Source organism: Phyllobates terribilis, unplaced genomic scaffold (genome assembly GCF_046119375.1).
Source record: "Phyllobates terribilis strain yellow unplaced genomic scaffold, ASM4611937v1 Scaffold_11__3_contigs__length_659146591, whole genome shotgun sequence".
Taxonomy (NCBI): domain Eukaryota; kingdom Metazoa; phylum Chordata; class Amphibia; order Anura; family Dendrobatidae; genus Phyllobates; species Phyllobates terribilis.
In genome coordinates, this window is record NW_027362771.1 from 414,802,497 (window position 1) to 414,814,298 (window position 11,802).

The 11,802-nt window shown below is 43.8% G+C and overlaps 1 protein-coding gene across 1 annotated transcript in view; it reads left to right on the plus strand.

The window, feature by feature from the left end:
• LOC141166426 (transient receptor potential cation channel subfamily M member 7-like) overlaps window positions 1-11,529 on the plus strand; it is a 142,737-nt gene extending 131,208 nt beyond the window's left edge. Inside the window, exons 34-39 of the mRNA XM_073653097.1 lie at window positions 6,736-7,016; window positions 8,081-8,163; window positions 9,223-9,428; window positions 9,727-9,778; window positions 9,921-10,027; window positions 10,884-11,529. Coding sequence (XP_073509198.1) covers window positions 6,736-7,016; window positions 8,081-8,163; window positions 9,223-9,428; window positions 9,727-9,778; window positions 9,921-10,027; window positions 10,884-11,008 — 854 coding nt within the window. The 3' untranslated portion in view covers window positions 11,009-11,529. The remainder of the gene's footprint in view (window positions 1-6,735; window positions 7,017-8,080; window positions 8,164-9,222; window positions 9,429-9,726; window positions 9,779-9,920; window positions 10,028-10,883) is intronic.
• Window positions 11,530-11,802: the final 273 nt, after the last annotated feature.

An 11,802-nucleotide genomic window follows, 5' to 3' on the forward strand; every position in this document is an offset into this window, starting at 1 on the left:
ATAGTTCACGATGTCACTTACCCCATGTGCAGGGTGTTGCAGTAGTTTAGGTATCCATGGTTACAGCCACTAAAAGTTAACTAACTATCACTATATGATTGGTCATAACCATGGATGCCAAAGCTACTGCAATGCCCTGCACAGGAGGTAAGCAACATAGTGAATCTGAAGAACTATAGTACATATCTTCTTGGAGGCATTTGCTAATATTATTAATATTACACCTACTACATATTGGGATAGGATCTTGGAGATGGAAATGCCCCTTTAAGCAGAAGATGAAGGCTTCTTTCCTGAGTTTTATTCAGGCATCCATTTTTCATATAAGAGTTCTATTGGTGTATTTATGGATAGAACATGGACGCAATATAGTTTGTGGGGCTCTTCACATTGTAATTATTTTGGAAACACATGGTCAGCAAAAAAAGAACTGACATGTTTGTGAAATCACCCATACAAGTCTATGGGTCAATTAAAACTATGGACAGCACATGGATGTCATCCGTGAGCAATCTGTGTGTTGTCCATTTTTAACATTATAATGAGTAGGTGGGTTCCATGATCACATCACAAACGTGAGGTGGATCATAGTGAATACGAGGGAGTATCCGAAGACCCTCTACCACTGCTTCATTGATTATTCCAAGGCTATTGATTATGTTGAGCAAGATGAGCTTTGGGAAGCACTGATTGTGGGTAGTAGTGCGAACGCACATTACTCAATTAGTCAGGTCAGTCTACCATGATGATCAAGAAGCAAAAGTGTTGCGATAAAGGATGGTTTAAGATCAAAAAGGGCTCAAGACAAAAATGCATTCTCTCTCACTTTTTTGTGTTTTTCACCCTTTGTGCCTAAGTAATCTTGAGGTAGCTGGACTTAGATGATTCCAGTGTTAGGGTATAAATAGGCGAAAGAACGATCAACAATCTGAGATATAAAGATGATACAACCCTGCTGCCAGAGAGTGAGAAGGACCTGAAGAAGCTGATCCTGAAGTTGAAAAAAGAAAGTGATTAGATGGGACTTCACCTGAACATCAAGGAGAACAAACACTTGACTACCACCAAAAGGAAGTCTATGTAACTATCAGCAACGAATAATGTTTAACAGCTTTGTGTAACGGGACCGGGAGGTGGAACCTCTGAGCTGCAATACAAAGGGGAAGTCCTTCTAAGGAAGCGGGTGACTCCCAGGGAAGGCAAGCAGGTAGTCACATCAAGTGACGGGGACAGTCTCTGGGTAAGCAGGCAGGTGGTCACTGCAAGTGAAGGGGACAGTCTCTGGGTAGACAGGCAGGTGGTCACGGCAAGTGACGGGGACAGTCTCTGGGTAGACAGGCAGGTTCTCCAGGCAGGCTGGCAGAAAGCAAGCAGGTGCTCCCAGGTGAGCGGGCAGACTGACGAGGCAGATAACTGACAGGTAACTGGCGGGCGCTCCCAGGTGAGCGGGCTGACGGACACAGCAGGTAACAGGCAAGTAACTGGTGGACGCTCCCAGGTGAGCGGTCTGACAGACGAGGCAGGTGACAGGCAGGTAAATGGTGGACGCTCCCAGGTGAGCGGTCTGACAGACGAGGCAGGTGACAGGCAGGTAACTGGTGGACGCTCCCAGGTGAGCGGTCTGACAGACAAGGCAGGTAACAGGCAGGTAACTGGTGGACGCTCCCAGGTGAGTGGTCAGATAGCCAAGGCAGGTAACAGGCAGGTAACTGGCGGATAACAGGCTGGCAGGCAGGACGAGAAGTCAGGCTAGCAGCGGGACCTGAGGGCTGAAGCACAGGAAGACACAGTGCAAACAACTTTGCTTGGGCACCTCCATTTTGGAGGATGTGCCCTATATATGGGAGATCCTCCGGCAATTGGCCGGGGACTCCTTAGGACGGCGCGCGCGGCCCCTTTAAGAGAGAGGGAGCGCGCGCGCCCTAAGCACAGTGCCTGGGAAGCAGCGCGCGCTGCCAGCAGCGCGGGAGGAGGACGCCGAGCACAGAGCAGAGAGGTGAGGGGAACGGCGTCTCTGCCTAGCAGGGGGCAGAGACTCCGATGCTACACTTTTTTTTTTGGATCCCTTATTAATCACCGTGGCGGTACAACAATAGAGGTCAAGCTTCAAGTAGCATTTTGGTGTGTAGCCATAGTGAGTATGGACCAAGACTGATCACTGCTTTTGTATTCCCAACTAGATGGTGGCCCGATTCTAACGAATCGGGTATTCTAGAATATGTATGCGGCCGACCGGGCGCAATCAGCAGAACCTTGTTTAAATTTGGCGCCAAAATCGCTGATTGGTCGCAGTTGCCGGCCAGCGACCAATCAGCAAAACGGTGTTTAAATTTGGCGCCAATAATGCTGATTGGTCGCGGCCGGCGACAGCGACCAATCGGCAAAGCGGTGTTTAAATTTGGAGCCAACAATACTGATTGGTCGCGGTCCCCGGCCGCGACCAATCAGCAAAGCAGTGTTTTAATTTGGCGCCAATCTCGCTGATTGGGCGCAGCCGCCGTCCGGCCTCGACCAATCAGCAGAGCGTTGTTTAAATTTGGCGCCAAAATCGCTGATTGGTTGCGGTCGGCGGCCTCGACCAATCAGCGAACAGTGTTAGTGAGTACTGGAGAGCGAGTTTAAATTTGGCGCCCAATTCGCTGATTGGACGCGGGCGGTGACCGCGACCAATAAGCGGAGCGGCGTTTAAATTTGCCGCCCAAATCGCTGATTGGTCGCTTCCGGCGGCTGCGACCAATCAGCGCCGTATTAGCGAGGACCGGGGAGCGGCGCTGCCTGTGCGGGTAGTTCCACTGCAAGCAGCTGGGAGATGAGCGGCTGCTCGCAGCAGAAGCATCCCGACCGGCGGCGCCGCTCCCCGGTCCTCCGTTCACACTTGCCGTCGGGAGATCAGCAGTCCTAGCCGCTGATCTCCCGACGTTAGCCGCATGGAGGTCAGCGGCGCCGCCAGTCGGGGTAGTTCTGCTGCTAGTTCCACTCCTCTCCCAGCTGCATCGCCGCTGACCTCCGTCCGGCAGATGAGCCGCTAACGGCCGCCATCTTTTTTCTGATATCCCGCGTCGCTGATTGGCCGCGGCTGGACCAATGAGCGACGCGGGATTTACTGGACAGACAGCGGCCGGACCAATGAGCGACGCGGGATTTCCTAGACAGACAGACAGAATAAGACAATTATATATATAGATTGCGACATATGGCTGTGAGATGTGGACACTCATGAAGGCAGATGCCTTTGAGTTCTGGTGCTGGAGAAGACTTCTATGGATCCCATGGACAGCTAGGATCACAACAAAGATGTTCTTCAACATATAAACCCAGATCTTTGAAGGCAAGATCATCAAACAGTACCTGACCTATTTTGGACATGTGATGGATCAAATTCGCTAGAGAGATGCTACTCGGAATAGTCAGTGGTAAAAAGAAATGAGGGAAACCAAAGGCTGAAAGAAGCCGTACAAAAACCGTGAAAGCATGGCACGAAGTGCCATATTGAGTTGTACTTCAGTGATCTGGTAAAAATCAAAATGGTTAGGAGGAGTTTTTGATGATTTTTTTATACGAAAAAATCACTGATGATAAAAACTTGAGACACTAACCAGATGAAAATCTGATCCAGCATATTGATGAAAATCAGTTCATTTTTCTTTCACTTATGAGCGAAAAAACGAACGTCTGATGAGGTCTTATGCCAGATTCACACATCCGTTAGTCATGTATGCCAATGAGGCTGTTGCTTTCAGGTCAGGAGGCTTGCGGCCGGCCTTGTGGATCATGGACACGTGGATATGTGAATCCAGCTTTACTAATGGAAATTTTTACCTACATTGCCCAGTAAAAGACCGATTTTCACATTAAGTTGTTTGTCATAATGTGACGGTGAACTCTTTGTATGGTTTCATAAAACACCCAGCAGAAAACCAAAAAGGATCCTCCAATAAAAAGGCTGCAAACAAATTTTATCACTTATACAATATCAGAAAATGGCAGAAAAAATAACAAGTGGTAAATTTGCATAATCTTATTGAAATATGAATCCAAGCGAATAAAATTTGCTACCAAATGCACGACTCACAAAAGGTTAAAGATATTTGGCTTTTGGACGAAATTTCGGGATGTACCTAAAATCACTCTAACCTTTTCAGGTGAACTTAATCTGACCGTCTCTAAACTTTTGAATGCACTTCTCCAACTGTTCAATGTTTCAGTACTTTTTGTACAACTTGCTGTTCTCTAACAAGGAACTTAATGGCAAAGTTCACAACAGGTGTTTGATCCATGAATCGACCAATACATTTCGGGGTTCAGGTAGAATTGGTATTAGGCTGTGTGCCCACGATGCGTTTTCCAAGCGTTTATGCTGTGGAACTTCCGCAGCGTAAACGCTTGGTAAACCTTCCCCCATGGTCTCCAATGCAATTCCGCACTTTCAATTCCCATGCTGCGTATTTTTCCGCAGCGTTTATGCTGCGCTCAAAAATCCGCAGCATGTCCATTAATTTTGCGGACATGCAGCGTAATCGCCGCCATTGACTTGCATTAGAACGCGCCAATTCCGCAAGACTGCATCTGTACTTGCGTAATTGGCGCGTTCTAATGTGCGGATGGTACCCAAGTCTGGAGGAGAGGAGACTCTCATCCAGCCCTGGGTACCATAGAATCTGTGAAAAAAAAGAATTTAAAATAAAGTTTATACTCTCCTTCCGATGTCCTCCCGGTGTTTTGTCCACGCCGTCCGGTTTCTTGCAATGCTCGCGCTGTTGTGAAGGGTCACATGACTCTGTGACGTCATGGCAGGTCCATCACATGACTCAATGACGTCACCGCAGGTCCTTCACACCACCGCGAGCAATAGACCGGACGGCGTGGACAAAACACCGGGAGGACATCGGAAGGTGAGTATAATGTTTGTTTGTTTTATTTTTTACCATTCTTATTCTTTTTTTTTAACTATTACTTTGTCACACTATATAAATCCATGCTGGTTGCATGGATTTATATAGTGTGACCAACTTGTCAAGCGCTTTTCCAAGTGATGCTCAAAATCGCTTGGAAAACTGCTTGAAAAAATGCATGCAAAAACGTTGGAAAAAAACGCTTCTCTCTGGCAGAAAAAACGCATGTAAATCTGCATGCGTTTTTTTCTGCCAGAGAGGCAAAAACGCTCTGCATCAAATCTGCTACGTGGGCACATAGCCTTAAACAGTCCTCCACATCATGCTGTTCACATGTTGACATCATGAGACCAAGACGACACCTCATAATTGATCAACAGTACCTCTCCATTGCGAGGCTTCAAGCAGGATGTTCTCAGACGGAAGTGGCCACTGAGCGTAGATTATCATCAGCAAGTTGCAACACAGATACAGAATGAGTGGAAGAGTCACAGAAAGGCAGTGGTTGTTTTTTGGCCACAGGCACCCAAGTGTCACGTCACACCATTCAAAACTGTTTACATCAGTGTGGTCTGGTTGCCAGGGTACCTGTCCACACCACCAGGCACAGGCTTCATCCTCTTGCGTTGGCCAGGGAGCAATTACGCTGGACGAGGGACCAGTGGGCATCATTGCTGTTAACTGATGAAAGTAGATTCATGCTGAGCAGAAATAATGGCCGCCAACAATATTGGAGACGTCAAGGAGAGAGCTATGCATCAGCCACTGTTGGCCCCAGATGAGCCTTTGGCGGTGGCGTTGTTACAGTGTGGGCAGGTGTCTAGTCAATACAGAACTGCCCTACGCTTTGGGAATGGTACAGTGACAAGCCCCTACTATTTGAATAACATCATTAATCCAGTCATTGTGTCTCTGCACAAACAAGGGCCTAATTTTATCTTCATGGACGGCAATGCTCCAGCTCATCGAAGTTGCATCATTAGGGAACGGCTGCATGAGCCTGGCGTACCTCAAATGGAGTGGCCAGCACTTTCTCCAGACCTGAATCCCATAGAAAACCTGTGGGATCAGCCCGGTCGCCGTGTAGAGGCTCTTAACTCTGTACACCAGAACCTAAATGACCTGATGGCCGCCCTTCAAGAAGAGTGGATGCCATGCATCAGCAGACAATAACTCCACTTCTGAACAGCATGAGAAGTCGTTGTCAAGCTGTAATTGATGCTCAAGGCCACATGACAGGTTGAGACATTGACTTTTTTTGTTGGGTTATACCCACCACAGTTGTTGGCTTTTGTTCCAATAAATTATTTGAGATGAGGAAATCACCATTGCACGCGTCTACTTAAGTGCCCTACTTTCATGATAAAGCATCACTGTAGCCTGAACTTTTGTACTTCCATAAATTTTGCATGAAAGCCGAATATCACAAATTTTTTTCCCTAAGTACGGAGGAACAACTACAAGTCCCAAAACGCTCATACCTTACAACAGTGCTACGCTTCCAAATGGAATCCAATTGCATATAGAATAGTCCCTTACCAAAGTGTGTGCCCAAATAGCTATATAAAAACTGTTACCAACCCTGCCACAGCCCATCATTGCGGCTTCTTGGAGGAAGCCTTCGCGACAGACACGATGGGGTGCAGCAGTCTTATCATGTTACTTCAGGACTGAATTTATGTTGCGATTTACCACTTTTTTTAATTTCATCACTGACCCAACAAAGGTGAAATAGGAATTATTAGTGATTCTCTTGGTAACTTGTCGCACTAATAATTGACTGTCACTTTAGTTTGTGTTAACTGTGGCAGGTGTATTGTTCTAATTTCTCTGTATGTTACAGGAGAGCTGGTCACTGTGTATCGTCTGGAGGAGAGCTCTCCCAGCATCCTGAATAACAGCATGTCCTCCTGGTCACAGAGGGGTCTATGTGGCAAGATAGAGTTTAAAGAGGAAGAAATGGGGGGAGGATTGAGAAAAGCTGTGAAAGTGGCATGTACTTGGTCGGAAAATGACATCCTGAAGGCTGGGCACCTCTACATCATCAAATCCTTCCTTCCTGAGGTGATAGATACCTGGTCAGGGATGTACAAGGAAGACACTGTTCTTTATCTCTGTCTAAAAGTGAGTACCTCAGTTTTAATCTACCAAAAATGTATTTTCCAACATGAATATTATCCCATGATGTTAGTGTTTTATTGGAAAGCACAGATTTGATCTTAAATGGGTTCTGTCCTGTCCTCCCCAAAATGCTACCCCATGGTGAAGTGCTGAGGACACTTCTTACTCAGTCAGCCTCCCAGTACCAGTCCTGAGAAAAGCATCTGAAATCTGCTCTATTCCATCTGCACAGCTGCATCCTGAAGATCCCATATTGACTGCAGGTCACAATTTATAACAGAGAATTGTCCATGGGCAAACACAGAAATGTCTTTCATTGTGCCAGTCAGTGTGGTGGGTGTCCTCTGCCAATGTAAGCCTGGTATAAAGTCAGATGGGTTCTTTGTGTGCTTCATAGCATACATATGTTATTGTGCATTGATATACAGTGGGTACGGAAAGTGTTCAGACCCCTTTAAAATTTTCACTCTGTTTCATTGCAGCCATTTGGTAAATTCTAAAAAGTTATTTTTTTTCTCATTAAAGTACACTCTGCATCCCATCTTGACTGAAAAAAACACAGAAATGTAGAAATGTTTGCAAATTTATTAAAAAAGAAAAACTGAAATATCACATGGTCATAAGTATTCAGACCCTTTGCTCAGACACTCATATTTAAGCCACATGCTTTCCATTTCATTGTGATTCTTCCTCCTTGAGATGGTTCTACTCCTTCATTGGAGTCCAGCTGTGTTTAATTAAACCGATAGGACTTGATTTGGAAAGGCACACACCTGTCTATATAAGAGCTCACAGTGCATTTCAGGCCAAATGAGAATCACGAGCTCAAAGGAACTGCCCAAGGAGCTCAGAGACAGAATTGTGGCAAGGCACAGATCTGGCCAAGGTTACAAAAGAATTTCTGCATTACTCAAGGTTCCTAAGAGCACAGTGGCTGTTTTGGTAAACTTTTTAGAATTTACCAAATGGCTCCAATGAAACAAAAAGTGAAAAATTTAAAGGGTTCTGAATACTTTCTGTACCTACTGTAAGGTTTTATAAAATGATCTACATTTATTGTCCTTCAGGAAATACAGCAGCAGAGAGCAGCACAGAAGATGACATTTGCCTTTAATGCAATGAAACCCAAGTCCATCCCATACTCTCCACGGTACTTTTCTTACATCTATTATATTGGATTACAGTTAGTGGGATATTAAATCTTTCACTCTGATGTCTAAATATGAACATAAACGGTCTTGGAATTTCCTTATATCAGGCACTGTTATTTGGAATTAAAGGGAATCTGTCATCACCAGTAATGCCATTTATCTGTCACTAAAAGTGTTTGGCGTGATTACAGCCACACTCCCGTATACTGAGCGGTGACCTAATCACTCCCCTGCACCGCCACGGAGAGAGCCGTTACATCATGATTACACTGTGACAAAGACTTCATTTTCTCTATGTAGCTGCATTTCAAGTCAGCTAGCTACACAGGGTTTTAACACTTTTTATCTGCAGGTAAATAGTATTTCTGGTGGACAGATTCCCTCTAAGTAGGATGTGATCATCAGTGGCATTTGGCTACTAGGAGTGTCCCACATACCCAATTAGTGGAATCTAGGAGCACAAGTCCATCTCTGCAGTACCAGACACTGTTGGGTGTTTCCATTTGAGCAGGTGTTGTCACACACTGATATTATCCAGTCGTAGCTGCCGATGTTGCATTCTGTCGGGAAAAAATAGAACAATAAAGTGTTGTTGGATAGACAGAGTTTGTATATATGTGTACATACAATTTTTTAAAGGGAACTTGTCACCAGGTTTGTCCCATATGAGGTAAGGGTAGTACCTTCCAGCCCTGATATAAAGCATTCTAATATGCTGTATATGTTCCCTTAAATCCAGCCTGCAAGACAAGAAAAAGACCTTTTATTATACTCCCCTACAGGGCGGTCCGGTCCAATGGGTGTCGCTGGTCTTAATACGGCGTCTCCTCTTATTGCGATCACCGTCTTCCTTGCTTCGTGTGGATGACTCTTCCTATGGATGACTCTTCCTATGTCATCCACAGTGTCCAGCATCGCTGTCAGGCCGTAAAGGCTGATTGTTTTGTCTGGATTTCTCTGCAAGAATTTAGCTGTACTCAGACAAATGAGAATAGACTAGATTGAGTTATTGTAGCCTTCTGTGAGCTTCATTTAATGGAGGTTTATTCTTCTTTCAGGTTTTTAGAAGTGTATTTGTTGTATTGTCACTCGGCTGGGCAATGGTTCGCAATTGAAGAGTGTATGAATGGAGAGTTCCGAAAATACAACAACAATAACGGAGATGAGCGCGTCCCGACCAATATGTTGGAGGAAACCATGCTGGCTTTTAGTCATTGGACCTTTGAATACACAAGAGGAGAGCTTTTGGTTCTAGATTTACAAGGTGAAACTTTAACTGATTTGACTCTAAATGGTCAAAAATGCTTTCATAAAGCCAGTTTTCCAGTTATTGTATTTTCAAATGATCATTGGTTTTTGAAAATAGATTTGGGTTCTTGGGTCATGTGGAAGCAAAGTCATAAATCTTAAATAATATCCTACTACAGATGCAATATTTTCATTGCAGTTCAAAGGAAGAGTACTCTTCTGGACTTTGCCTTGTAGTGAACGTTGCAATAAGGAATAATCACAATATGTGAGAGGTTGCGTGACCGATTTAGTGACATTTTATTTGTTTGCAGGTGTTGGAGAAAACCTTACCGATCCATCAGTTATAAAATCTGGAGAAAAAAGGCAAGTTATTTCTTTAGATATTTTCAGCAGATATGCAGATTCTGTTCATTTGTAAATATCTTGAAAGTTCTAGATGTCGCATTGTTTAAAAATATCATCTCTGTAATAAACAAGTAGTACTGACATGAATATGTTTCTGTAGGTCGGCAGATATGGTATTCGGACCTGCCAATTTAGGAGATGATGCCATAAAAAATTTCCGTGCTAAACACCACTGCAATTCAATCTGCAGAAAGCTTAAACTTCCAGGTAAACTGCACAATATATTCCATATCAACCTATTTTAGATGCGGTATGGAAGATTTATTACAAATGTAGTTGTACTTCTCAGAGTAAACATCCACGATGCTAATATAATGTAATATCTCTAATATGTTCTTAAACCAGTAAGATGTCTGCATGTAGTCTGATGTGGTACAAATGTACTATATGATCTTTCTGATGGTCTTCACTGCTGAGATGCTCTTCACTATTGGAGAGCACATTGCAAGAAATCTCTTCATGAAACACTTTTTTTTTGGTCCCTTTGTTGTATCTTTACAAATTGGCCACCAGACAATCAGACTTCCTTCTGCAGAGCATTATTAGTCTCCCGCTGCCCAATGATAGTTTGGCTCTGACGATGTTGATGCTGTGTACCCAATTTGTGTGCTCCTCTTCCCTGCTCAGGCGCCATGTGTCAGACTTTCTGGGACTTTAAGAAGTCTGAACATGGACAACCATTCTGTGATGTTGGAAATGGCGCTCCAGATTAGAGCTCTCCTTTCCAACTTGGATGTAATTCTGTCTTTTTTTTTTTTTTTTTAATGTGAATGGGACAAGAGTGCAAGGAAGCTTGTCATTTTTGTTAAATATTCTTTTGTGATATTTTGTGGTTACTACAAGTGCTCCATTGCCATACTTGTACAGTATACTAATAATTTACTTATGAAATGTTTTGCTTTTCATAAACTAAAGAGAATTCCAACCAATGCCTATTAATTTGTGTAGAAATTGACACGCCAGAAATGGTCTTTAAATAGACTTATCAATAGGTTTAATGCAGAAGACTTTCTGATACTGGTACTTTAAGTGCTGACTCTCTCTCTCTCCTTTTTGTTCAAAGACTTGAGGAGGAATGATTACACACCCGACAAAGTGATATTCCCTCAAGATGAACACACAGAATCGTCAACAGATCCCGATGATTCCACCAAAGAGTCAAAAAACTCCATCCGTTTAATGCTGTAGCTAAAAACTGTTGATACAGTGGACAATTCTCAAACCTCCCCCAGAATGAAATGGGTATTGCACATGTGTGTATGCTGCTAGGTGTCTCGATTTTATTTGTAAGTCTACGTATTTTATAAAGTGAGTGACCTTAAAAGTTTCTTCCTCGGTCTAAGGCTGTGTACACACCTGCATTCGGGAATTCCATCTGTCTGCCCTGTTTTTAGAACAGATAAACAAAAATTCATTTCCAACACACACATATGTTGCAAGACTGATGAAAATGGAAGCCTTGAATCTCCATTGATTACTATGAGGTCCTTTCAGGTCCCATTATGTATTTTTTTTTTTTTTTTTAGAGTGGGGAAAAAAGTTCCACATGATGGGCTTTTTCTTCTGTTCTTTAATCTGACACCGCAGAATCCAGGCAGACCTCATCATAATGAATTGTGTCCCTCTGCTTCAGTTAAACAGATCTGTTTTTGGCGCAAATGCCATTTAGCTGTTCTAAAAAAAAAAAAAAAAAAAAGAAAAAAATGAAACCGACAAACAGAATTCTCAAACGCAGATGGTATCAGTAGAATTGATGCAAATTGATTTGCATGACCTGGTCCATTGGTTACGTCAATGTGTGGCCCCAGGACAGGAGGGAGGACCACCGCTTATTTGACTATATCCGTTGCTCTTTTTTTTGAGAACGTGTGTCACACCACAACGATGACGTTGCACCAAGCCAGCTATTGAAAGCAGTTGACGTGGATGGCGTCACGTAAGAGGTGGTTCTCAGGCCTCTTGTCCAGACACCACACTTTATT